Below are 27,964 nucleotides of genomic sequence, written 5' to 3'. Positions count from 1 at the left end.
AGATAATACAAGCCAAGAAAACAAGGCTGTTTTCCCCACATCAATGACAGGACTCCTTGAGTGAATGTAAAACATTTAATTTAAAAATGTTGACACTACAATATATAAAATAGCTATTATAAATGCACATAGTGTATTCTATAGCTGCCAGGTTCACGTTTTTAGGAAACTGTAAGTTACACTGTGGTCAAGACTTGTAATTTCACCCTTCTCAAAGTCCACACTCTTTATCACAGTGATGTATGGTCAGACTTAACAGCCCCAATTGTTAAACACTTGGATCAAGTTATAACCAGTTTTATTGCAAAAAGGACCCTGTACACATTTATATCAATTCTAGTACCTTACAATTTTAGCTACCCAACAAGTCATTAACATACAGAAACATGCATGAAAAGCAAGAAAGATCACCCATCCCTTCTGCATATTAGCAACTTGTCACTACTGAGCAACAAGGCTCGCATCACTTGAGCTTTATGTGAACAGTCACTTTTAGCATTCATCCTGAGCGAAAGATGGAATGACTTAAGTACAAATGTAACATATTATAAACAATTTCATACAAAAAAAAATCACGAATCAAAACCAAAGTATTTTACAGAATTTACTACAAAACACCATAAAAGCTGCCTCCTTTTAAGCTCTCTCCCCCCGTATCCTACGAGCCAACTGGATGTCTTTGGGCATGATGGTAACTCTCTTGGCATGGATGGCACACAGGTTTGTGTCTTCAAAGAGACCCACCAGATATGCTTCACTAGCCTCCTATTTCAAGACAAAACAAAGACAGATGTTGTTAAAAGCCATGAACCAACTGGCATGAGATCCCTCCTTCCCCTCCAGCATTAAGTGTACACAACAGGAGCTGTTGATCACAACTATACCTGCAGTGCACCGATAGCTGCACTCTGGAACCTCAAGTCTGTCTTGAAGTCTTGCGCGATCTCCCTTACGAGCCTCTGGAATGGAAGCTTACGGATCAGAAGCTCTGTGGATTTCTGGTAACGACGAATCTCGCGCAGCGCCACAGTACCGGGCCTAGAGAAGAATGAAAAAAGTAGCAGGTTACACAAATCCACAAGCACAGTTTCTGGCAGGGTTTGTCCCCACGCGTCGCTTTTCACTGTAACAGCCTCTAGGAGGCAGCCATTTTAACGAGCTGCTCCTAAAGGGACTCCCACATATTGCACCCATTATTGTTTTTTTTCCTTTTTACCTGTAGCGATGAGGTTTCTTGACGCCGCCGGTAGAGGGAGCGCTTTTCCTTGCCGCTTTGGTAGCCAGCTGTTTACGTGGGGCTTTGCCACCGGTAGATTTACGGGCAGTCTGCTTGGTACGGGCCATTTCCCCTCACTTTTCTAGAAGCGGAAGAGAAAAAAAATGCAACGTGTCAACCCCACCGCCATTTTGTCTCCACCGATACGCTCACCCGCGTGCTGAAGAAAAGCACCCGATCCCACAACCTTCAGGCCGCATCCGTTTGCACCAGATCACCCCCCCCACCCCCCATCCGCGGGAGCATAGCGCGGAGCAGCAGGCAGCAGCGGATGCCAGTGGGCTGCTTCCACCCCCTCCCCCGGCAGGCAGGCAGCCAATCAATGACATCCCAGCACCAGAGGAGAAAAGCGCCGCCGACTCCCGCCCACGCGCAGTGGTAAATACGAAACCCGGATCCTCCTCCTCCCCCCCCCGGTGACACTTGAAAGTACAAGAGACACGGTTGTCTTTCCCCGTAGCGGCAGAGCAACCGACGCAAAACGATCGCGACTCACAAAACGCGCCGCGAAGGCTAAGAAAGGTTTCCCCCTCCCGATATAGACTCACCGCGATCGTGAATAAAATCCCACAAAACGCTTCCGCTCCGATCAGCCGGGGCCGCGCGGACTGCAACCTTCCCCTCGCTCGACGAACCCGCAACTGTCCCCTCCCGACCGCAGGGACGCCGCTCTTATAGAGGGAGGAGGCCACGACGTCATAACGTCACAATACAGAGACACAGCGCGCGGAGCGATTGGCGTCTGCCTTCGCCGGCGCCGTGACGCACACTTACACAAAGGCCGTTTTTCCGGATCTCGAACGTGATTGGCTGAACCTCGGCACCCTATTGGTTGTTAAAGTAGCACGCTGGTTGGCTGCCGTGAACCGCAGCACACCAATTAGAATTGTGGCCGAGACGGCGGCTCTGATTGGACAGCAGAGAACATAGTTTGGATCCTACTTTTTGTTGCAAAGCTCTACAATGGAAAGTCAATGGGAAAGAAAAGCAGTCCGTTTTGAGAGGCCCAGACTCAATGGGGAGGGCAACTGGGAAAAAAATAGAACTGAACAAGATGCTTGCGTGGGGAAGGCAATATGGGTAGTAAGATTATAGCTGTATTGCTGTACAAGTAGACGAAAATGAGGTACATCAAATGTTATAGTTACATTATTTTTTTATCCTTAATTATGTCTAACAATTATTTATAATTAATTATGTCTAACAATTATTTATGACAAACAATTTTGCACAACTGTCACTTTGAAATATTTCTTTAATAGCAGCCACTATAAAGAAGATATGCTAAGATCACTAATTTTTTTTGTCTATGAAAAAATAAAGACAGCATTTCAGGTTTAAATGAAATGGATATAAAATTATTTTACTAGAAACACTAGGAATCCATTGTATATACTAGCCTACTTGAATGGCCAGACATGTATAATGTAAAAATACACTAAAAAGTGTGTAAATATGTACATATTGTGTAAATATATACATATAATTTAAGTAATCTCAACCTGATTATACGGGCTCAGGTTTTGGATCAGGACCTTGTTCTGCAGTACTTGTTTAGAAGTACTAAACATGCACATACACTGAGAAGTAGCCTGCCCTACTGCTTACACAGTTGCTGGTAACTTTTCATATACATCTTTCATCCATGAAATGTATTACAAAATAAGCAACACACAATGCAATCATAAACAGGGCTACTCAGAATCCGGTTGAAGTCTACTGAATGGGGCTTACTCCCAGGAAAGTGTTCTTAGGGTTCTACTGACAGATACTGAGTTTTCCTTCAACATGGTTGCTTCATAATTATCTAAAATTAGTAAACTGATAATAGTTAGTGTACATTCAATAAAATAGTTATGTTTAAGAAGTTTATTCTTATTGTTTATTTTTTATATTGATTGCACTTTACAGATTAACGTCAGTAAAACAGAAAGGGTTTGTTGGTAAGCTTGAAACTAGGTATGTGTTTACTGGCTTGGGCATTTCTCTTGGACTGTGGAAAAAAGTCAAAGAATGAAAAGAGTCCATTAGCACCTTAAAGACTAACAAAATTTCTGGCAGGGTATGAGCTTTTGAGAGTCACAGCTCACTTATTTGGATAAAGCTAGAATGTAATTCCATCCTTAAGTAGAGAAGAGTGAATTAGGACACCCAATAGCAATAGCCTTATGATGATTGGGAGGTGCAGAAGACAATTTCCTTCATATTTAAAGACAAACATTTCTGTTTAAAGGGCTTAAAGGGGTGTTATTTAGCTCCATGCCATGAAAAGCTTCAGTTGGCCATTTCAACACATTAACAGTGCATTCCTAAGAAGAGTTACTCCAGTCTAAGCCCATTCTTTTCAGTGGGCTTAGACTGGAGTAACTCTCTTTAGGAATGCACTGTAAGCCTCTACTAAAGCGGCAGGACATTCTTCTCCAGGCGTTGGCTACCCTAGTCCAGGTTGTTTCACACAATGTCAAGGTGCAGTTGTGGCACCTCTGCTTGCACAAGTACAGGAGATGGATAGTACTAATCTGTACCTCTGCTAGTAACTATTTTCAAACACAGCAATAATATAATATTCTATTCACTCTGTAATCTCCAGTAGTTAAGAGGTTGGGCATGATGACCCATTACCCTAACTAACATATGTAACCATGTATTTAGGAAGCACATTGTTCCTAAAACCTTACCATCAATTTATTTACATTATAGTACGCCTTTCTCACTGGGAGTCAAGATGCTAAAATGGGGGAGGAAAGCCCTGGAAGGTTAGTGACAGTAACAGATCAATCCTACATATGTTTACTTAAAAGTAAATTCCACAAAGCTGAATGGGATTTATTCCTAGGTAAATAGGGTCATGGCAGTAAAGAAAATAATTTCCACAGGCTGGAGGTTAAGACCTGGATGGCCCAGGCTAGCCTGATCTCGTCAGATATCAGAAGCTAAGCAGGGTCAGCCCTGGTTAGTATTTGGATGGGAGACCACCAAGGAATACCAGGGTTGCTGTGCAGAGGAAGGCACTGGCAAACCACCTCTGTTAGTCTCTTGCCTTGAAAACCCCATAAAGAGGTTGCCATAAGTCAGCTGCGACTTGACGGCCTTTTACACACACACAGAGGTTAAGAACACACTGATAGTTTTAAGTAACACTGGTACTTCACATTTCTAAAGCCAAACATCTACACAGAGATAAATACAAGTATGCACAAACAAACACAAGCTGCAATCCTAAGGATACTTTCTTGGGAATAAGCCTGACTGAATAAAATGCAACTTAGTTCCAAGTACACCTGCGTAAGAGTGCTCCCACACACACACAAGCTTCCTTGCCCCACAAGTAACCCAATAAAGACCGAGAGAGGAATGCATGTTCTCCTCTTGTTACATCAGTACCAACCCATGTTGTGAAAATCCATTCAGGAAGTTGCTAATGAGAACATGAGGAAGAAGGTAGAATGCTTTATCCTATGGAGGGAAATAAGTGGGGGAAAGCAGCATGGTATAGCCCGAGCTCATCAGATCTCAGAAGCTAAGCCCTGGTGAGTATTTGGATAGGAGACCACCAAGGAATACCAGGGGTGCTATGCAGAGGAAGGCACTGGCAAACCACCTCTGTTAGTCTCTTGCCTTGAAAACCCCATAAAGGGTCGCTGTAAGTCGGCTGTGACTTGACAGCACTTTATATACACGCACAGAGGGAAATAGAACAAAACTTGTATAACTGATTTGTGGATTGCAATTTTATATCTGATTTTGGGCCATGTTTAGGATTAGGCCACTGTGCTACAATATATACACTTATTCCCAATAATCTCGTTAATCTTTTTACTTTAAGTACAAATAGACTGGTGTGAGACAGTTGTGGAATACATTCTTAAGAGAACAATCCTAAGCATGTCTACTCAGAATCCTACTCAGATCTACTTAGTAGAGCTTACTCCCAGGAAAGTGTTTTTAGGGCTGCTCTGTAATTATGCTACACCATATTGGATAAGGAAATCTAGATATATTTGCATTCCAGCTGGTTTGAGCCCTTTCAATAGCATTCACTATTTTAAAAGAATATACTTCACTTGTAGCTGACGGACCTGTTGCTCTTAAGACCCTAGTGAACTATAGCAAGGTTAACTGAAAACCCTGCCTTCATTTCCTCCAAAGACCATCACAGCCCTTGCTTACACATTATAAAACCAGTTAATCCTGACAATATTTATGGAGAAACAAGTCCTAACAAGGTTTATTTCTGAACATAAATGGTTTTGGTCATCTTACAAGCAGTACAATAATCACCAAAGAACACTGCACAGTTATGTGGAATTAATCCTATAAACACTTACCTGGGAGTAAGCCCTGTTGAACAACGTGAGACTTACTTAAATAAAAACGCATAGCAATGACTTCATTGACCATAGAAGGGTATAATCCTGTTTAGGATTGCACTGTTGTGTTGTATGGGTTTTGGATATTGCGTTCATAGTGGATGTAACACACCTAGTTACCTTTGAAACGATATAACCATGTTGTTGATGTGACATACTTTATGGGAAGCTACTCATTAATGCAGACTGGTATCACTCAATAAACGACAATGTTATAGGCTTGCCAACCTCCAGGTACCAGCTGGAGACCTCCTTCTATTACAACTGATCTCCAGCCGATAGAGATCAGTTCCCCTGGAGAAAAGGGCCACTTGGGCAATTGGACTCTATGGCATTGAAGTCCCTCCCCTCTCCAAACTCCGCCCTCCTCAGGCTCCGCCCCAAAAAATCTCCCGCCAGTGGCGAAGAGGGACCTGGCAGCCCTACAATGTTATCATGCTGTAACAACAAACACAAATTATATTAACAGGAGTCCATCTAACCGGAAATCCCTAGCCTTCCAACTACCCCTACTTAAAAGAAATAAACGGGAGTCGTCAGCAAGAATCATATACGCGTTTACTATTGATCGCTACATACAAATCTTGTTTATCCTGCTTTTAAAAGGATAGCACAAGCCACTAAAGCTACAAATGTAGGGACGTTCATTAGGAAGTAAGTCTTGCTGAATTTAGTGACACTTACTTCCGAGTAAGTATCATGAGGGTCGGGCTGTGACAGTTTACGTGGAACCATGTTGGTTTAAACGGGTGGCGGCTTCCGTAGCAGCGCTTCTCCCGGCCCCGCTCGATCGCAATCCACAGAGGAGCTGCTCGGAACTACAATTCCTCTCAACCCCCCTCCCCAGCGTTGCACCATCCGGGACTCCGAGCGCAGGGTACCGCTGGAAGTTGTAGTTCAAGGGGCCGGAAGCCCAACAGAAGAACACGGGGGCTTTCCGCCATCACCGGGACTACAAGCCCCAGCATGCTTTGGGTAACCCGGGGCGGTAATGGCGGCGGCAGCGCCTGCGCATTGCAGTCTCCGTGCGGACCGCGCAGAGTGAATAATAAAGCTCTCCTCCTCGGTGGTAGCGGGCGGCGGAGGAGGGCGCGGAAGGCGAGAGCATGTCGAAGGGCCCGGCGGCGACCGGGCCTCCCGTGACCGGGCCGGTGGCGCCCGCCAGCGCGCTCCAGGCGCAGCCCGAGAAGCCGCAGCACTACACGTACGTAGAGCGAGAACACCTGCAGCCGCCACTTACTGCTGCTGCTCCTGCTGCCGCCGCCGCCGCCGCACCCCTCCGCCCGCGCGCCACACGCGCCTGACGTCAGCGGGCAGCGTGCGGCACGCGCGCACGGAGACCAGCCGCCCGCCCGGAACCGGCTGGAACCGGCCTGGGCCGGCCTGGGCCGGTGGAACGCCGCCTGAGTGGGAGGGGGCGGGGCAGGGGCTGACACCCCCCCCGGCGGTTTTTTCGCGCCCGCTCTCGAGGACGCGCGCCAACGAACCCCACAGACCGCGCGCGCTGCACGCCCCACAGGCTGAGGCGCGCGGCGAGCGGGGGACGCCGCCGTTGGCGCCCCCCCCTGTGCCGCTCGTGGCTCCGCTTTGGCCTTAGTGGGGGGATGGGGGTGCGCGCCGCCCTCCCCCTCCCCCTCCCCCTCCCCCGTTGTACTGCCGATCTCTCTTGCCGTCATCGCCTTCCATCCCTCCTTCCGCCTAGTAGGGTCGCACACTGCCTCAGGTCACGCAAAGTAAGGTGGCTCCATGATCAAAAACGTTCGCAAACAAGGCAGAGTGTTAGTAGAAAAGGGCCAGAGTCCAGTAGCGCCTTAAAGACTGACACAAATATTTTCTGGCAGGGTGTGTGAGCTTTCGTGAGCCACAGCTCACTTCTTCAGATACAGCTAGAATGTGAATCCATCTGTCTTTAAGTAGAGTGAATTCAGACAAGCATTAGTATGTAAATGTTAACAGTACGTAAATGTGACTAGCAGGCGTGCTGGGCTGAGGTGTGGTCTGCAGAAGAGTCTGATGCCCAGGGGAGAGATGGGTGTGGAGAAATCAGCATTGGTCATGAGCCATGGATGCAAGGGCTTTATTCAGCCCAGGTAAATGCATTGTCTTTAGTTTGAATATCAACTGTAATTCAGCAGTTCAGTAATTCACAATTTCCATATATGCTTAACGCTATAGTACAAAACTGTTGTATGGGCCAAAGGACACCAGGCAGAGTGTTGTTGCTGTTGTTATCCCTTCCTGGCGTGTCTTGCTTATAGAGCGTCTTGGCCCCTTGGCTGGTGCTCAAAACAAGGAGGGCCATCCGTTAGCTTCCTGATCCCAGACAGGACTGTTACAAAGAATGGTTTCAAAATAAAGAGTGTCCAGATCATCCCGCTCTATAGAGAGCCACGTTGACTTCCCTTGTGTTTGCAGATGGCTGTGATTAGGTCTAGTCTAGTGTGTTTCTCTCCAGATATGCCTAATTAGAGAGAAAAATGTAACAACAAGAAGAGTTGTGAGGTTTTCCTGTTGAGTGCCGTGAAACTAGTGTCAGGAAATAACGGATGTCAGGTCCCATGGAAATGTCATGTGGAGTAATGGGATGTTATCATAAAATATATGTCTGTAAATTAAAGAGTTAAGAAAACCAATGTGTTGAAAGTTGATCTAATACAAAAATACTGATTTGAGTAAGATATATTGAAGAGAAAGGGTCATTTTGGAGCCATGGGGTTCTGATAAAAGTCTGTTAACGTTTCTTGGAGTTTGCAGGAGAAAAATACTGTGTCAACTGTTCACAAATCCGAGAATCAGGTCTTATGACCTAATTCTGTCAGCAGCTGGCCCACCAAATACATATTAATGGAGGTAACAAAAGAGATTTGTGGTACCTTAAATATGAATGGATTTATTATGACAAAGTTTTGTGAGGCAGAGGCTTGTCGGAGACATGAAATTGTTATTTAGGATATGTCAGTGAGAGCTGTGCTGCTTTAATTATTGCAACCTGTAGCACTGCTGGCGCAAGTTCATGCAGGATCTAATTTGGCATAATAGCATGTGTTATCTTAGCAGCCGCCACAATTTCCATATATGCTTAACGCTATAGTACAAAACTGTTGTATGGGCCAAAGGACACAAGAATGGTTGGCATTGGAGTGGGAAATGACTTGCTGTCAGATATCTAAAACTCATGTTGGCATGTTGTGTGCTCACTTGAGTACAAGGAACAGCAGGATACAAAATCTTTTAAATGCTTAAAGTATGATAGAGGCAGCAACATCACTGTGGTATGGCTTATTAGTTGGATGTAACTTTTTATTAGGGCATTCCAATGGTAAGGTAAACATGGCTCAGTTGCAAGGCAGAAGATGCTACTGTAGTTATAACTACCAGTATACCAGAGTATCACCTGCATGCCCCTATTTCTTTGTATGTATGTCAGAGTATTGGTCCTCTTGGTCGACTGAGAATGGTGTGGTTTAAGCTGAAGCCCCAACATGCTTAAATGTATGTTCCTAACAGAAAAAAATTGGAAGAGTGGAATAAATTATACCAAGCATGCTGCAAAAAAATGGGGGAGCAATAACCCCATATGGTTCCACATCATTTTAATTTATATTGTTTTTCATATGTGCCTTGAGGGTGCCATGTTATTTCAAGTTATTGGTGACAAAGGGAGCTTTGACTCTCAAAAGCTTATACCCACAAAATCTTGTTGGTCTCTAAGATGCTACTGGACTCGAATTTATTGCAAGTTACTGTCCTCAATGCAAGAAAGTAACTCAAATCTAGTAGCAGAGTTTGCAAACTTACAATGTAAGAAACTTGGTTCATAGAATTATATTGGTGGGCAATTCTTTGTTCATTTTTTTTTTTTTTTTGTAAGGGAAAGCCTCTGTCTCCCAATTTCTCTGATTTCTGGCAGGGCAGTGCTACTGGAGCCTCGTCTTAATGTTGCTGAGATGTGGTATATATAGTGAGGGGGGAAAGTATTTGATCCCCTTCTAAATTTGCCCATTTGCCCTCTGACGAAGAAATGACCAGTCCATAATTTTAATGGTAGGTCTATTGTAGCTGTGAGAGACAGAATAACAACAGGAAAACCCCCAGAAACCCAGAAGACAAAAGTCAGAGATTGATGTGCATTATAATGAGTGAAATAAGTATTTGATCCCTTTGCAAAAGATGACTTAGTACTTGGTGGCAAAACCCTTGTTGGCAATTACAGAGGTCAGATGTTTCTTGTAGGTGGCCACCAGGTTTGCACACATCTCAGGAGGTATTTTGTCCCACTCCTCTTTGCAAATCCTCTTCAAGTCAGTAAGATTTCGAGGCTGATGTGTAGCTACTCGAACCTTCAGCTCCCTCCACAGATTTTCGATGGGATTAAGGTCTGGAGACTGGCTAGGCCACTCCAGGACCTTAATGGGCAAATTTGGCAGGGGATCAAATACTTTTCCCCCTCACTGTATATATAAACTTATGCCTATGCATTTGTGAGAGGGAGAGGTACTTCTGGCTGACTTGTTCTTCTGTGCATGTATATTAAGTGATTGTGATTACAAATTTTGCACATAAATCTCCACATTTTGCACATAAACCTCCACATACATGCATATGCGCACACAAGGATTATTACTAGTGTGCACTGTGATTCTATACTGTATGGGAAGTATAAGACTATAACACTTGCACTAGCCTATTACTAATCCCCCCATTCTTCTCTCATTTTAAAGTTACAATTTCGAGATAGCTGTTAACATGTGTGTGCAAAGTGCCATCAAGCCACAGCTGACTTGTGACGACCCAACAAGGTGCTTTTAGAGCAAGTGAGAAGGAAAGCTGGTTTGCCATTGCCTTCTTCTGCAGAGTCTTCCTAGGTGGTCTCCCCTCCAAGTACTGACCCTGCTAAGTTTCCAAGATCTGATGAGATCGGGCTATACCGTGCCGCCTTCCCTCCAGCTGTTACCATGCAAGTTCCTTATTACTGGAGTTTTGTCTTTGTGAAGAAACGCTGTTGTTGTTACAATGTGTTTCTCCAAACATACACAAGAGCACTAAAAATAATCTTCCACATTGTGTTTGTGACACTGAAGTGTTCCTGCATATCACTTTTCATATACAGAATCCTCTGATGATGTAACATGGAATAGGTTAAGATGAGTATCTCTTTGAGTAGGTATATTGGAATGCTTCCAGAGCCTCAGGATAGTCGCATAAACCGTAGAGAGAACTGTTATGTCTTCTTAACCCTTTCAAAGTTGAACTTTCAGACAATATTAGATTTGAAATGAGGTGCATCTTCTGCACCACATAAAGCAAGGCAAAGTAGGAAGCAACCCTGAGAAAAAAGTACTTGGTGCCCTTAGCCAATTGTACACACTTGGAAGTAAGTGTCACTAAAAATAGCAGCCGTACAGTCATAAAGGCTGTAATTTGGTACCAGGAACAGCTTTTGTCCATCACTTTTAAAATGTGACGCTAAATCTAAGATTGCACAATGACACTACTTCTGAGGTGTGGTATCTTGAAGCAGTATCGTTCCCTAATAAGCAATGTTCATTCTCAGTATATGTCCCTGGTACGTGTATGTGTTAACTCAACATGTAACTTCAGATCATGGTCTATATTTCTTCTTAAAGCTAACAAAATGCATTTCTATCATCCAGAAAATAAGTTTGCCATTGCTCTATGGTACCCAAATATATTTAAGACTATGGAAATTCTGTGCCAAGGAAAGCTAGGTTTCTCTTAGTTGGTATAATCTTTGCAACTTTTTATTCTTCTGCACATTCATTATACTTTTGCAGGTTATTGAGAGGAGGAAGGAGATATGCAAGACATGTATCACAGGAATTTCCCGAATATTTTGAAACACAAGTTCAGAATGATATGAATTAGGAACTTATTTAGTTTCCTCTTAAAGCTGAGATTGTTAGCTATATTCTGCCCCAGTATCCCATTCTGTCCTTATGCAAAATACACACATGCACACATGTGTTATTGAGGTGTTATGAGTATTGAAATGCACTGACACCACCACTTGCAGTAAAGTTGTAAGTGAAGGCACAACTGTATGAAATTATTCAATCTCAATATTTCATTTTGGGAGTATAAAATATGAGCTCTTATACTGACTGTAATAACCAGTAGGTCACCAGCTTCTCCCATCTGTAGTCTGCAGGTTGGTTACTAATTGGTACTTAGCTTTAAGGGGTTAGATCACGATGGGTAGCCGTGTTAGTCTGTCAATAGCGATAGAAAAGAGCAAGAATCCAGTAGCACCTTAAAGACTAACAAAATTTCTGGCAGGGTATGAGCTTTTGTGAGCCACAGCTCACTTCTTCAGATACAACTAGAATGTGAGTCCACCTATCCTTCAGTAGAGAAGAGTGAATTAGACACACAATGGCAATGTAAATGTCAAAAGCAAGTAAATGACATTAGCAGGATGACTGGATTAGGTGTGATATATAGAGAGGTAGTAGGCATGGAGTAGTAGCATTGGTAATGAGTCAGGAGTCTCAGATCTCTATTTAATCCAGGAGAATACATTAAGGGGAAGCATGTTCATGGGACATTGGAGGAGGACTGTAAGGAATATTGGAAAATGGCATTTTTAGATAGTGAACAAAGTGTAGTTATCAGTAAGAGATATGTGTTTAATAATGAAATGATTAAGTCAGCAGTTGATCTGAGGTGTGTGAAATATTGACTTGAGTGTCAGTTTCTTGTTGCAGGCCTGTGGATTAGCATGAATGTGAAAGAATTTTATTAGAATTTCAGCCAGACCTTCTGGCAATGCTTTAAGTTTGTGATGTTAGCTCTGGTGATGCCTGTTGGACTAGCCTCTTGAACCTGACCCAAACATATTTCTTCCTATTCAGGAAGCCATCAATACAGACTACTCGTAACAGGCTATTGCCTTGAGATCTGAAAGTGATGAAGCATTCACCTTTATCTGTTACTTCCTTCTTGGATACATTTTTAACTTCCTGACAGAGCAGCGTATTGTGTACATGATGAACATGGAAGAACATGATGTTCATACAGATTTCTGTCACTGAATTGGGACAATTATGTAAAAAAAGTTAATTTTGACAGGACTAGCTTTTAAGTGATGATGGCTTGGATCACTTGCAGATATAGTACTTAGGTGTTACTGGTTTATGAATCGGTCTTCCTAAGGCTGCAATTCTCCAACAATTAGGTCTAGCTAAAGCAATGGGATTGTTCTGGAGTCACTACAGGCTACAAAGCTTAATATACAGTGAAAAAATTTTATTTCCTTGTTCTGGAGGATGGGCTAGTATTTGGAATGTGTCTTACAGTATTTTGGCTTTAGTTTTGAGATGCATTCTTCAGTATCCTGCTGGAAATAGATCCAATAGGCATGCTTATTAGGAACTGCACTTAGACCACCAGGCTTCATGTCTAAAGTATTTTGTTGGTTCTCAGGAAGCAGGCAAAGATACGTAGCAGTATGAATTCTGCATGTTTTGCTGTAATTAATTTTTTGGGAGAATCAAGTTTTATCAACTAGCAAAGTGATATTGGTGGCATTGGTTAAATATAGTTGCAGATAAAGTTGATAGCATCACATTGATTTGGCCTTGTATCTGTTCTAGAGTGTTGTTGTTGTTTAGATTTATATCCCGCCCTATCCCAGGCATGGGAAAGGGCTGTGCTTATGACAGAACCTTTTTATCTTGTGGATCTGATTTATTGCTTGATTATTTGTGGTGGTGTTGTTGTTAGTAGATGTAGATATCCAGGGGTGTGCTTTGGACTAGTTTAAATGGTTCTTCATGGATCGGACTCAAAAGGCTGCCGTGGGAGACCAGCTGTCTTCATTGTGGGAGTTGTCCTGTAGGGTTCCACAGGGTGTAAGAGAAACTGATGACACCCAGCTCTATATCTCTCTATCCAAACCCCCTGGTGATGTGGTAGAACTCTTGCGCCTCTGCCTGACTGCTATTGGTGAAATTGCTGAAAGTGAACAATTTGAAAGTGAACCCTGACAAGATAGAAGTGATCCTGATGGGAAGGTGAAGATCTTGAAGGACATTGTGCTTTTTTAAAATGGGATTCAACTGACCCTTGCTGATTTGGCTAGGAGCTTAGGGGTTATATGGATCTAGCATTGCTGCATAAATGCTTTCTTCCAACTCAGTCTAGCCCACAAGATGGCCCCCTACTTTGACATGGCCAATATGGCCACCTGTATCCATGCCACAGTAACACAAAAGAGTTCTTTTCCTATGTACAGAGTAAGAATAAGAACAAGGACATGATAAGCCCACTGCGGGGACCAGAAAGTGAAATTGTAACAGGAGATGAAGAGAGGGCAGAACTGCTGAATTCCTACTTTTCCTCAGTCTTTTGTTGCGATGGAAACGGTGCTCAACATGGCATAAACAGAACACGTGATGAGGGAAGGGAATTGCAGCCTAGGATTGGCATTGGGGTAATGCACAAACACCTAGTTTATTTAAATGACACAAAGTCCTCAGGGCCAGGTGAATTGCATCCGAGGGTACTTAAAGAACTTGCAGATGTAATTTCTGAGCCTCTGTCCATTATTTTTGAGAATTCTTGGAGAACGGGTGAGGTGCCAGAAGACTGGAGGCGGGCAAATGTTGTCCCCATCTTCAAGAAGGGGAAAAAGGAGGACCCGGGTAACTACTGACCCATCAACTTGACACGTATACCAGGAAATGTTTTTGATCAAATCATCAGTCAGTCCTTGAGCATTTAGAAAGGATGGATCTGATTACTAAGAGCCAGCATGGGTTTCTCAAGAACAAGTCATGTCACACTAATCTTATCTCCTTTTTTGAGGAAGTTACTACCTTGCTGGATCAGGGGAAAGTACTAGACATAGTTTATTTTGATTTCAGTTAGGCTTTCGATAAGGTTCCCCATAATATTCTTGTTGACAAATTGGGAAAATGTGATTTAGACCCTGTTACTGTTAGGTGGATCTGTAATTGGTTGACAGATCGCGCCCAAAGAGTGCTTCTTAATGGTTCCTCATCCACTTGGAGAGGAGTGACTAGTGGAGTGCCTCAGGGATCTGTCCTGGGCCCTGTGTTGTTCATTATCTTTATAATTGATTTGGATGAAGGAATAGAGGGGATGCTTATTAAATTTGCAGATGATACTAAATTGGAAGGGATAGCAAATACGGTAGAAGACAGAGCCAGGATACAGGCTGGAGAATTGGGCTAAAACCAATACAATGCATTTCAACAGAGATAAATCTAAAGCTCTGCATTTAGGTAGGAAAAATCAAATGCATAATTATAGGATGGGGGAGAGTTGTCTGAGCAGTAGTATGTGTGAAAAGGATCTTGGGGTCTTAGTAGACCAAACACTGAACATGAGTCAGCAGTGTGATGTGGTAGCTAAAAAGGCAAATGGGATCCTGGGCTGTATCAACAGAAGTATAGTGTCCAGATCACGCGAAGTAATGATATTGCTTTACTCTACTCTGGTTAGACCTCACTTGGAGTATTGTGTTCAGTTTTGGACACTGCAGTTTAAGAAGGATGTAGACAAGCTGGAACGTGTCCAGAGGAGGGCAACAAAGATGATGAGGGGTCTGGAGACCAAGTCCTTTGAGGAAAGGTTGAAGGAGCTGGGTATGTTTAGCCTGAAGAGGAGAAGACTGAGAGGTGATATGATAACCATCTTCAAGTACTTGAAGGGCTGTCATATAGAGAAGGGTGCTGAGTTGTTTTCTGTTGCCCCAGAAGGTGGGACCAGAACCAACGGGTTGAAATTAAATCAAAAGAGTTTCTGTCTAGACATTAGGAAGAATTTTCTAACAGTTCGAGCGGTTCCTCAGTGGAACAGGCTTCCTTGGGAGCTGGTAAGCGCTCCTTCCCTGGAAGCTTTTAAGCAGAGGTTAGATGGCCATCTGTCACCAGTGCTAATTCTATGACCTTAGGCAGATCATGAAAGTGAGGGCATCTTGGCCATCTTCTGGTTATGGAGTAGAGGTCACTAGGGGTGTATGGGAGAGGTAGTTGTGAATTTCCTGCATTGTGCAGGGGGTTGGACTAGATGACCCTGGTGGTCTCTTCCAACTCTATGATTCTATCCTGACTAGACTACGGGGGTTACCGCACTTGTATTCCCAGTGATGTATTAAGAGTTTGAAAATGTTATAAAAAACATCGCTTTAAAAGGGTTTTTTGATACCACGGCTTATAAATGGTTGGAAGACGTCTTTACAGCTAAAGCGGCCAAACAAAGTGCGAACAGTATTTTTTATAACGTTTTCAAACTCTTAATACATCGGTGGGAATACATAGAAAGTGCGAACAGTATTTTTTATATTTTCAAACTCTTAATACATCGCTGGGAATACAAAGTGCGGTAACCCCCATCTTTAATGCAGTCTATGTAGATCTTCCATTGAAGTCAACTTGGATACTTCAGTTGGAGCACAATGCTGCAGTTTGGTTATTATCAGAAGCTATGTGGAGTGTGCATATCACTCCACTAGCTGACCATCAGTTACTGGTTTCAATTCAAAGTATTGGCTATCACATACAAAGCTCTTCATGGCCTTGGTCCCTCATATCTGCAGGACCACCTTTCTCCCTATGCTCCACCACAACAACTCATCTAATCTCAGCAGGGCCTTCTTCAAATGGGCAAAATCAGCATCTGCCCATACATGTGCATTCTCTGTTTTGGCCCCCACCTTATGGAATGGCTGCCTGATGAAGTTAAGAAGGCTCCCATTCTCCTGGCTTTCCGAAAACTATGCAAAGCTGAAATACTCAGGAAGGCTTTTTTACACAGGTAATAGTCCAGGGTTGCTATACAGAGGAAGGCACTGTTAAACCACCTCTGTTAGTCTCTTGCCTTGAAAACCCCATAAGGGGTCTCCATAAGTCGGCTGCAACTTGGGTTTTATATCTTGGGGTGGCAGCACTGAAGAGGAACACGCTTTTACATGCATGCAAACATGCACCTGTGAGAACACGCAGACCCAGAGAGGGTTTGTTACAGCGGGAATTATGTGGCCCCTCCGCTGGTGGAAAATGAGTTTTAGATTCTTGCATATATAAGAGTATATATCCTTGTGTCCCATAGTCCCATGGGTGCCAGAAAAGGTGTCGGCAGGCACTGTGGCGCCCTTGGTAAAGCATGACATCCCATAATGCAGAAGGTGGGTACAAAGGCAGAAGGAAGGAGGTACATACAACAACTATTGCAGCAGACTACAATCCTATTCCCTTATATACAGCAAGGAAAAGGAGATAGTTTAGTTACAGTGGGAGAAGACAGGCTGAGAAAGTGGGGGGGGGGGACAAATAAAGGTCTGCAGAAATCTAGAGCCGATCCTGTCAAATACTTATCAGTGTTGATGATGGCTTACCCCACTGTTATGCTTTCAATGGTACTGCATTGAAACGCACATCCCCATACAAATTCTGGTACAACTAGTCATGGGTAAATAGCCTTATTTATGCATGGCTACAGTTGGATCAATATGTTTTTGTTTAACTTCCTACTTGTTTCACTTTCTGTGAACCCAACTTCTTTCACATTCTAAGACAAATCACCAAAGTGCAATTTATTTGTAAGAAACACTTCAAAGTAACATTTGCTTCATTTTATTTCTTGGATCTAGAACAGTGCTTTTCTACAGTGTAGCCTCCTCCCCAAGTGAAAATGCAAACAGTCTTTGCACATGTCTTACAGTGCTTGATACTGACCTAAATTTCAGCTTGACATATAATTGCCCAACACTTCCTATTCATTCATAAAGGATTTTCCTTCAGTCGTTCTCCCACTCCCATGTACCAGAAACAGCTTAGCCCACTCCTTAAACAAATTTTCATTAAAGAAACAAGAACTCCATTTTCAAATAACGACAAGCTGACTGACATCTAAACCACAGGGAGGAAATTAAAAAAAAATGCCAAGGAGAAAAACCTGGAAGAATGCATAAAGTATTCTTCCTAGAGAGTACCAAGTATTGCTGTGACTACTTTCAGGTAGTCTGGATTGCATATCTTGTTTTTGCTGGTTTTCATAGTGCCTCGGATCCCACTGAGCATTTCTGTAACAGAAGGATATTCATCAACAGAGCATGACTTACTTGCATTCCCCTTTCTGACACAGCCTGAAATGCCCAACAAAATACTGTCCCTGGGGCGCAGGATGTGGAGCTGATACTGTTTTCAACTTACATGACTTATACTCTAAGAACATCTTGTTGAGAAGTGGATTATAAATGTTTTATAAATGTTTTAAAAGTGCAAGCCCTGCTTCCACTACTGAAATGAATAAGCCTGTCCATCCATAAAAGAACTTCCATGAATGTCTTTCAGCATTTGGATCTCTGGATTAGGATAGGATATGGAAGGGGCTGTGAGGTATATTGGAACATTACCATTTGCTTGGACAAATTGCCATTACTTCATTTTAGAATGTCAGGTTGCTGATTGTGAGTATTTAAGGAGAAGAAACAGCATGCTTTCCTTATTGTTTTCAATGTTACAAGAGACTATGGACCACAGCTGACAGGTTTTGGGCCTAAGTCTTGGTGAACTCTGGTTCTGACTAAGCCCTTTATTTTCAGGCAGCTTTCAAACAGAATTGCTTATATTAAAAAAAAGATGTTCACTCTTGTAAGAAGCCATCCAGTTGATTATTCTAACCTAAATTTTGAGGGGAAAACCTGCCAACAATTTTGTTACTTTACTGGGTTTGTTTGGGCAAGTTTCATGGGTGACTGAACGTTGCTGAAAGCATACTTGCAAGCAATTAAGAACCATTGAACTTGGCAGGATTAAGTCCTAAGCAAATTGGGCTATAAGGAAGATGGATGATAGAAGTGACGATATAGATGGAGTATTATTTTTTTTGCCACCACTACCCTTATGGTGACCCTGGTGGGGGTTTCAAGGCAAGAGACTAACAGGTGGTTTGCCATTGCCTGTCTCCGTCATGACCCTGGTATTCCTCAGACATCCCCCATCCAGGTACCTGCCGGGGTTGGCCCTGCTTAGCTTCTGAGATCTAACGGGATCGGGCTAGCCTAGCCTATTCAGGTCAGGGAATACTACAACAGGATAAGAAATAAAGCACCCAAAGCATGTATTCATAGAGGCTGGCTAGAAACAATTAGTCCATATTTATGCCTCTCAAAAATGACTGGATTTGAAAGAGGGCTCTATTACAGAGCATTTCAGGGTTTTTACTCAGTTACCCCTTTAATTAGTCCAGCAGCAAGAACTTCATATTACCAAACCTACTTCTACAATGTCTGAATCAACACACTTAGAAGAGATGGAAATTCAGAATTGCCCTCTGAGGGCCAAATTTCAGGTTATACAGCAGATGCCTGTTACAGGCTCCCTACATGGTTTTAAAAAAATGAAAAGCAGCAACAGAAGCCAGCAAGTTTGAGTGAAGGAATGGGGAGGGGGAAGCTGCTAAAGCATTTTCCTTATTTTTTAAAAAAAGAATGCTGATACAAGTGTCTGCCATATAATTTTAAATTTAGCCCCAGTTTGTCTTATACCGTATTGTAAACTTCCCCCAAATGTCAGGACTACTATGTTGATATTTTCCACAATTATTTTAGTTCCCAGAATTTCATTTTAAATCCTTGTAAAAACTCCATATTATGGATCATCTCCTTTTACTGATGTTCCTAGATCCATAATGAAAATAATTCTGGTATTTTAAAACCCTTTGAGGGAAGTGTGAAAAAACTTACAGAAATTGTATTGTAGTATATTCACTGTCCCAAGCCATGTTACAATGTGTCTGCACTAACAAACGTAAGCTTCACAATATCCCATTGTTAATCACTGATGTGTTTTGTATTTGTGAAGTTATTTTTCTGTCCCAGATACATATCTCTCTGGTGGGGTAAATGTTCCCCAGTTAAACCCTATTATTTGTGTAAACATATAGGAAACTATAACACTTCATTGTTTTCCTGGACTAGTTTTCCTTTTTTAAAAATTAACAGTCCTTTTTTATTCCAATATGTTAGATTGGCTGGCGGGGGGGACGGGACCCCACAACCCCAAAGCAATTTCTTTTGCTGTTAAGTCACAGCTGAACTATGGTGATTCCTGGTTGGGTTTTCAAGGCAAGAGACATTCAGAGGTGGTTTGTCATTGTCTGCCACCACATCACGAACCTGGTATTCCTTGGTGGTCTCCCATCCAAATACTAGCCAGGGCTGACCCTGCTTAGCTTCTGAGATCTGATGAGACCAGGCTAGCTTGGGGCCCAAAGCAATAGATCAGTAGATTTTTGAAGGAGTATTTTATGCTCTGGGAGTGGGGGTCTGTTCTCCTACTGAGGCTCCAGCGTCTTGGATTAGCGGGTTATTTCCTTGCATCATCCGGGTAGGCAGGACTAAGATCTTGAACTTCCTGTCTGCCCGTTGGCGGGAAATAGCCTGCAAGATCCCAGTTCCGTCCTGCCTCCTAAGGGTTCGCAGGTCGTAAGCACAGCTCTGTGCTTACTAGGTTGGAGTTTTGCCTTCCAGCCGTGTTCTTAGTCAGCTCCTTGTGTACTTCCCGTCTTTTGTCCTGTGAGTGTTGCTCCTTGTTGTTCTTTGTGTTTTGTCCGTGGGTTTAGTGTTTAGTGTATTTTTTGCTGGCTCCCTGATCCCCGGGGACCTTCCCGCGGAGATTCAAAATGGCGGACGCAACGATTGAGAGGGAGGACGACCTCCTCTCAGTGACCGATTATCAACTCGGTCTCGTACAATCCGTCCTTAAGGAGCCGATTACTTCCAATGCCCGCGATTGCGGTGCCTTAGGAAGTGAGGGGCAGGAGCTCCCTGGCCCAGCCCCGGAGGAAGCTACCAAGCCTAAAAAGGCGCGGAAGCCGGCATCTGCTAAAAGGGCAGCTCCGACTCTTCAAGCGTTTAAGAAACGCAAGCGCGGCCACAAGGTAGCTTCTTCCCCGAGAGCCGGGAAGAAAATCCCCGCCTCCTCGGTCGCAGCTGATCCTGCTCGGGACGCGGATGCCTCAGGATCCTCGTCTGTTCCTCTCATGTCGTCCTGGACGTCGGGAGCGGGTAATGTTCCTTATGCAGGTTGCGCCCCCTTCCATTTGGCGGCGGGCGCCTTTTTACCCCCCTCCTTCCCTCCGGGCGGCCATTTTGGATCCTATCCTTCTATGGGCGGCCATTTTTCTCCCGGCCTCGTGGCTGCTAATTTACAGCCGGTAAACCCAGATGCGGGGGGTCCTTTCCCACCTCACTCTAGTGGCAAGTCGTTTACCAGGGAGGAGGCAGATGAATTAATTAATGTTGCCCTCCAAAGACAATGGTTGGCCTTTCAAGACCACCAAAGCCACTCTCAGGTCTTGGCAGGGCAGGGTACAATGGATTCACCTACCTCTTCATCTAGTAGATCTCATTCTACAGGAAGAGGGATCGATTCCTCTCAATACAAGATTCCCTCTACCAACCCTCAGTGGCCTACCAAGGCAGCCTTAAAAACCCAGGTCTTGGTTCAGGATGATGATTCCCAAGCCTCCTCTCATGAATCGGATCAGGAGAAGGAGGAGGGAGAATTCAAAACTGATGACGAGGAGGTCTCCTCTGAGGAACCTCAGGTTCGTCTGTTTAAGGATGAGGATTACCAATCCCTCCTGGCAAAAGCCATTTTGGCTCTAGACCTTTATGAGGAATCTTCTGAGCCTGAGTCTTCTCAACCTAAACTAAAACGAGGTGTTGCTGAATGTTTCCCTCGCCAAACGGTCAGACAAAATTTGGTTCCGTTCCCTGAATTTTTTCTTAAGGCAGTGCATGATGAATGGAGCAATCCATCTGCAAGCAGGCAAACTCCTCCATCTATTAAAAAACTTTACGCCCTTGCTCCTCATGCCATGAGCCTTCTAAAGGTTCCACTGGTTGATGCTCCTATAGTGGACTTACAGTCCCCGGGTCTCGTGCCTGAGGATGGTCTAGGATCCCTCAGGGATCAGTTAGATAGAAAGGCAGAAGCCCTTACCAGAAAAGCCCATGAGAGCGCTGCCCTGGCTATCCAGGCCAGCGCAACTACCTCCATATTCGCCAGAGCCTCCTTTCTTTGGGTGAAAAAGATCCTTCAACTAATTCCACCCGATCAGCAGAGAGTAATTGGGGGCTTAGAGAGGGTACAAGCTGCAATTACCCTAATGGCAGACGCTTCCCTAGACACTATGTCTTTTACTGCACGTTCCATGGCATCCATGACTCAGGTTCGGCGGGCCCTTTGGCTCAGGGCCTGGCCGGCAGACTTTAAAGCGAAAACAAATTTGATGGCCTATCCTATCCAGGAGGGCCGTCTCTTTGGAGACAGATTACAAAAATTTTTAATAGAAACTAAAGATAAGAAACATGTTATGCCAAAACAGTTCAAGAAAGACCCTAGAGTTCCAGGGTTTCAATCCTTTCGGTCTTCCAGATCTCAAACCAAACCTCGCTTCGATTTCAGGAGAGGGTCCTGGGGTTCCTCCCGCCCCTTTCGTAGGGGGGGCAGATTCTCCAAAGGTCAGAATCAACAGTCTCGTGCCGAAAGAGGGGATACATTTCCAAAATCTAATCCCCAGTGACGCCAATCTAATACCAGTGGGGGGGAGGCTTCTGTTCTTCAGTTCCAGGTCGGCAGCCTCGAAGCCGGATCGATGGGTCTCTCAGGTCATATCCTCGGGATACCTTCTGGAATTCACCTCCCTCCCGAAGGATCGTTTTATTCGGTCTCCAGTTCCCATCAACACGGAGAAGTTCAACAGAACTGTAAGAGCTATACAGCACCTTCTTTCTATCCAGGCTATAGAACAGGTTCCCACTCTCGAGAAGGGCCTGGGAGTATATTCCTTCTTTTTCACAGTCCCAAAAAAGAACGGGGACTGGAGAGCCATCCTAGATTTAAAATACTTGAACAGACGGATGGCTCGGAAACATTTCCGCATGGAAACGGTAAAATCTATTGTGGAATCCCTACTCCCAGGTACCTTCATGACAGCTGTGGACCTGACCGAGGCCTACCTGCACGTGCCCATTCACTCCTCCCACAGACGCTTCCTGCGGTTCACCTTCGCCCAGAACCATTATCAATTCAGAGCCCTGCCCTTTGGTTTAGGTCCCGCCCCCAGAGTCTTTTCCAAAATTTTAGTTACACTCATTGCCAGGCTCAGACAGGAGAGTATCCAGGTACATCCGTACCTGGACGACATCCTGATCTGTGCATGTTCAGAAGCTCAGTCCAGACAGCACACGGCCAGAGTAATCCAGGTCCTTCAGGATCACGGGTTTCTCATAAATTTCCCCAAAAGTTCTCTATCCCCCTCACAAACAATGACGCATCTGGGAGTTCGTATCGATTCTTCCCGCAATGCAATCTCTCTATCCCAGGAACGCATTCTAAAATTGAAACATGCTGCTCTCTCCGCGGCCAGAGCCAAGAAGGTCAAACTTATGTTCCTAGCCCATCTTCTTGGACTAATGATCTCATGTATAGGGATCGTCCCGTGGGCGCGTTTCCACTCCAGACCCTTGCAGTGGCAAATTCGTCCATATCAGAGGGACATAGCCATGAAGAGGGACAGAACAATCTCTCTCTCCCAGGAAACTCGCAGCAGTCTCAGATGGTGGTCAGATCGGGGGAACCTATCCAAAACCACCCCTTATATTCACAAGGACCCCATTCAGATAGTTACAGATGCCAGTATGCAGGGTTGGGGAGCCACCCTTTTGTCTCACTCAACCCAGAGCAAATGGTCCAAAGGAGAAGTCTCCCTACACATCAATATTCTGGAACTAAGGGCTGTAAAGTTAGCTCTCATGACCTTTGCCCCCCTCATCAGAGGTCAACATGTCTTAATTCGGACCGACAATATTGCCACGAAAGCCTATCTAAACAAACAGGGAGGCTCTCGATCCTCCTCCCTTCATCGGGAGGCAGTTCAAATTTTTTCCTGGGCACAAACACACGTCAAATCCATTCGGGCGGAGCACATCAGGGGTGTGCTGAACCTTCAAGCGGACAGCCTAAGCAGGCAGTTCACAGACGAAGGCGAATGGTCCTTAGACCAAGCGGCCTTCTCGCAAGTTACTGCTGTCTTCGGAGAACCTCTGGTAGACTTATTCGCTACCGCAGAAAACTGCAAGGTAAGCAGGTTTTTCTCCAGATTCTACCACCCAGCAGCCGAAGGCGTAGACGCCCTTCTAAGCCCTTGGCCTCAGGGCCTGCTCTATGCCTTTCCCCCCCTTCCCATTCTTCCCAAGGTCCTGAGGAAAGTCAGGCAGGAGCAAGCCCAGGTTATCCTAATAGCCCCCTTCTGGCCTCGACGTCCTTGGTTTGCCACCCTGCGGCAGATGTCTGTTCAGGAACCATGGCCAATTCCGACTCAATGGGGCACGTTGCGCCAAGGTCCACTGGTACATGCAGACCCCCAGTGGTTCTCTTTGACCGCCTGGCGCTTGAGAGGGGACACCTTTTAGAGAAAGGGTACTCTAAGGATGTGGTAGACACCATAATTGAAGCACGTAAACCCTCAACGAGGCGCATTTATAACACCTCTTGGAAAGCCTTCGTTCGTTGGGCCAAGCGTAAAAAAGTGGATCCTCTGCTTCCAGAGGTTCAACACATTCTTGAATTTTTACAGGAAGGTCTTAGGCTCAAGCTCTCTGCTTCCACCCTAAGAAGACAAATAGCGGCCATTTCCACTGTTATCCCTGTGTTAGAGGGTGTTCCCACAGCAAGGCACCAACACATTCTCGCCTTTTTAAAAGGAGTTAGTCAAACACAACCTCCTGTTGCTCACAGGTTCCCTTCCTGGAGTCTCAATCTGGTACTCAATGCCCTCACCAAGGCCCCGTTTGAACCGCTAAGATCGGTACACGTTAAATTTCTTCGCATGAAGGTTCTGTTTTTAGTTTCTATTACGTCGGCCAGAAGGGTATCAGAAATCAGAGCCCTTTCAATTCGCAAGGGTTTATGCACCTTCCATAAAGATAAAGTGGTCTTAATTCCAGATCCTACCTTCTCTCCTAAAGTTAATTCCCAGTTTCATAGGAGACAGGAAATAAACCTCCCGTCCTTTTGCCCTAACCCATCAAATTCTGTAGAACGTTCCTGGCATAAGTTGGATGTGCGTAGGGCTCTTCGCATTTACATAGAAAGAACACAGCAATTCCGTTTATCAGACTTCTTGTTTATTGGAATTAGCAACCCAAGGAAGGGAATGCGGATGTCGGCTTCGGCTGTCAGCAGAACCCTTAGACTTTGCATTATTCAGGCCTATAAGGCCTCTGGGATCTCTGTTCCTGAAGGTATTACAGCGCACTCCTTACGTAGCGCAGCTACCTCAGCGGCCTTTGACCATCAAGCCCCAGTTGAGGAGATATGCAGGGCCGCTACCTGGTCGTCAGTTTCTACGTTTGTAAAGCATTATAAGATAAACACATGGTCCTCGGCCCAAGCTGCCTTTGGTCGTAGGGTCTTGCAGCATGTAGTGAAATAGAGTGCCTTCCCACCCATTTGAGAGCTCCTGGAGGTCCCGCTAATCCAAGACGCTGGAGCCTCAGTAGGAGAACGGAGCATTGTTTACTCACCGTGAATGCTCCTTCTCTTCTGAGGCGAAGGCGTCTTGCCCGCCCGGCACAGTTGATTTTTGGTTTCATCGTTATGTTGTTATCAAGGAGCTTCGTTCGTTCCTGTCTGTTGGTAGCTTTGCAAGTTTGAACTGAGATCTTGCAGGCTATTTCCCGCCAACGGGCAGACAGGAAGTTCAAGATCTTAGTCCTGCCTACCCGGATGATGCAAGGAAATAACCCGCTAATCCAAGACGCCTTCGCCTCAGAAGAGAAGGAGCATTCACGGTGAGTAAACAATGCTCCGTTTACAGAAAGAAAATGGTTGTGGCTATATTTTGGGGGCATTCTAAACTAATATGCAGGTGGCAATGTCCTTAAAAAATCAAAAGAAAACTAGGCTGACTTTTTAACCCAGTGCTTTTGCTTAAATTCAATTACTGTTATTGGGTTTAGTACTTCCTTGAAATTAGGAATATTACCCATTTAGAACTGTAATGTCAGAGAGTTTATATGACTAGTTCAGTTATTAATATACACATCAATTACATGGGTTAATATTTCAATCAGAACAGTTTATTAGCTAAGTGGATGAATGCCGTGCACCCAGTAAGGGTAACCACATTTAATAATAATTTATTTATATTCCACCCTCCCCCATCAAGGTGGGCTCAGAGCTGATCACAACAAGGATACATCAGTTTATAATCAACAAAAATAAAATATAACATTAAATAAAACATGAACATAGTTTTAAAATAATGGCACATAATCGAACCATAGTTTATATTAAAAACAGTATACAAGGGGAGGTAAAAACAACATACCCAACCTTCTTAATTGATGTTGCTGTTCTCCACCAATAGGCATCTCTGTCTTGCAGGTCCTTCAGAACTGAACAAGTTCTGTCAGGGCCCGGGTCTCCTTGGACAGAGAGTTCCGCCAAGCAGGGGCCTCTGCTGAAAAGGTTATGGCCCTGGTTGACACAGCCGGGTAGTCTTAAATTGCCAGGCCTAATCTGATGTTTAAATATGTATGTTGACCTGTATGAGAATTTAATGTCAAGCAAACGGACTTTGGCTAATATCTTCTGACAAGTGTCAATACCATGGTCAGACATGGGCAATTTTTTTAGTTCCTTTGTGGTTTTGGTTTTGTTCTATAAAAATGGAAGGCTACACCGTATTGTCTGTTACTCAAAGAAACTGTAGTTTGTTGCCAGTTGACTTTGTGGTTTTCTGTAAGCTGTCTTGAGCACAGTATCAGGCAGAATATAATAGATATTTTAAATAAAATACTGCTCAGGTTGAAAGGGTGCCTTTTCCTTCTGGTCAGAGAACGGCTGTTGTTGATGGTAGAAAGCTCAGAAAATGTACCTTCAGGGTAGAGCACCCTTGTTTTCATGCTTAAAAAATGTGGTCTCTAATATCTTGAACCTGAGCCTTAAATCTCTCAGTACAGGTATAACACTTCATTATTGTATGTATGTATGGAGAGAATTCATCGTGCTTCATGATCACTATCATTGCTGTCATGAGACAGAAGCTTCAGATGATGCTACAGATTTGAGGACAGGGTGTATCTCTGTTAAGATATATTGTCAGTGCATGTAAAGATGTAATTGGTCAGGAGTGGATTTATTTGGGAAATGAGTGGCGTTGCTGTAAAGTGATCTGAAAAGCTGTATTTTAACTTCATGGTAAAATTCTGTTTTGGAAAGCATGTGGGCTGGGTCACTCTGTGCCTCAGCTGGCATCCATACCTAAGCGATTATATAAATGCATCTGCTTATAGTGTCCAGGTACAGCAAAAATAGAAAGCATGTGGCACTCTTGGTTGGTGATAGGGGATGTATTTGTGATGGTAAAACACCTGCCATCATTTACAATGAATAAATAAAATATGTGACTTGAGGATAGAATGGAAGAAAGCATCACTTGGAAGACTGCTACTGCTGCTCTGAATTAAAAGTTTTGATGTCTGTTTTTATATTGCTTTGTTGGAATGTCATTTTGTGAGCTAGGGGATCAGTTTACTTGATTCTTACAACAGTGAAAATGGTTTGCTCACAAAAGGCATCGGTCTCTGTTATTTAGAAAGGTTAAAATGGTGTGTGCAACAAGTAGAACTAGATTCCATAGGAGCACCTTCCAAGGTGTATCCTTTGTCTCTGTGTATCTAGAGCACGATGCTCTGCCAAGATTTGAGGAGCTGACTTCTGGGGCTGACTTGTAGGAAACAATCACCCTGCCCCTTAAGTTTTTACCTAGTCATTTGTTTGTATTTGCTCGTCAGGAATCATCCCCCTAATTACGCTGGCTGGATGTCAGGGTCCTACAGTAGTGGTACTCACTCCGTAGCTTGTGAGAAGCCATGTTTGCAATTATGGTCAATTTACTTCCATTAATTACATGGTACCTGCACCTCAGAGAAGCTCGCAGCGTACCCATTCCTTTGGTGACAGCTCTTTCAAGGTGGGAACCACCTGCTAACCTCAGGCCCCAGTAGGCATGGGCATTACTCACTTTCCTGAAATATGGGGCAGGTGCCACATTGGGGCACCTCAGAAGAGCCTCACATGGCTCACAAGCCACTAAGTATCACGGTTGTACAGTGTCACAACTGAGCGTCTGCCACTCTTTCTGTGAGGGTATCCGGGGATCGGTGCAGTGTGCGAGGGGGCCAGAGACAGACACGGCTAGGCCAGAAGAGAATCCAAAGGCTGGTGGCAACAAGCGTAGTCAAAAGCAGACATGG

At 44.2% G+C, this 27,964-nt stretch overlaps 2 protein-coding genes across 5 annotated transcripts in view; one reads left to right on the top strand and one right to left on the bottom strand.

Moving 5' to 3' along the window:
• Positions 1-61: 61 nt before the first annotated feature.
• LOC130492891 (histone H3.3A) lies at positions 62-24,812 on the bottom strand. 2 transcript variants are annotated; one of them, XM_056866656.1, is made up of 4 exons: positions 24,803-24,812; positions 1,217-1,358; positions 885-1,038; positions 62-765 (listed from the first exon to the last, which is right to left on the bottom strand). In XM_056866656.1, exons 2-4 carry the CDS (start codon positions 1,342-1,344, stop codon positions 637-639), a joined length of 411 nt encoding a protein of 136 aa, XP_056722634.1. In that variant the 5' UTR covers positions 1,345-1,358; positions 24,803-24,812; the 3' UTR covers positions 62-636. The 2 variants fall into 2 exon arrangements, with proteins under 2 accessions (XP_056722634.1, XP_056722625.1); XM_056866647.1 differs by lacking the exon at positions 24,803-24,812 and adding an exon at positions 1,825-1,861.
• UNK (unk zinc finger) overlaps positions 6,633-27,964 on the top strand; it is a 65,235-nt gene continuing 43,903 nt past the window's right edge. For all 3 annotated transcript variants that reach the window (XM_056866638.1, XM_056866637.1, XM_056866636.1), the window contains exon 1: positions 6,633-6,850. In XM_056866638.1, the coding sequence (XP_056722616.1) occupies positions 6,753-6,850 (98 nt within the window). In that variant the 5' untranslated portion in view covers positions 6,633-6,752. The remainder of the gene's footprint in view (positions 6,851-27,964) is intronic.

Source organism: Euleptes europaea, chromosome 1 (assembly GCF_029931775.1).
Source record: "Euleptes europaea isolate rEulEur1 chromosome 1, rEulEur1.hap1, whole genome shotgun sequence".
In the NCBI taxonomy this organism is placed as follows: Eukaryota; Metazoa; Chordata; class Lepidosauria; order Squamata; family Sphaerodactylidae; genus Euleptes; species Euleptes europaea.
Note: the sequence above shows the minus strand (reverse complement) of the source record. Positions and strands in the feature narration are given on the sequence as shown.

Bases quoted from the DNA above. Each gene is read 5' to 3' on its own strand.
- LOC130492891 (XM_056866656.1), bottom strand. From the start codon at position 1,344: ATGGCCCGTACCAAGCAGACTGCCCGTAAATCTACCGGTGGCAAAGCC. The intron at 1,039-1,216 runs GTAAAAAGGAAA...ATTCTTCTCTAG, and splicing joins AAGAAACCTCATCGCTACAG to GCCCGGTACTGTGGCGCTGC. The intron at 766-884 runs GTATAGTTGTGA...GTCTTGAAATAG, and splicing joins CAGCTATCGGTGCACTGCAG to GAGGCTAGTGAAGCATATCT.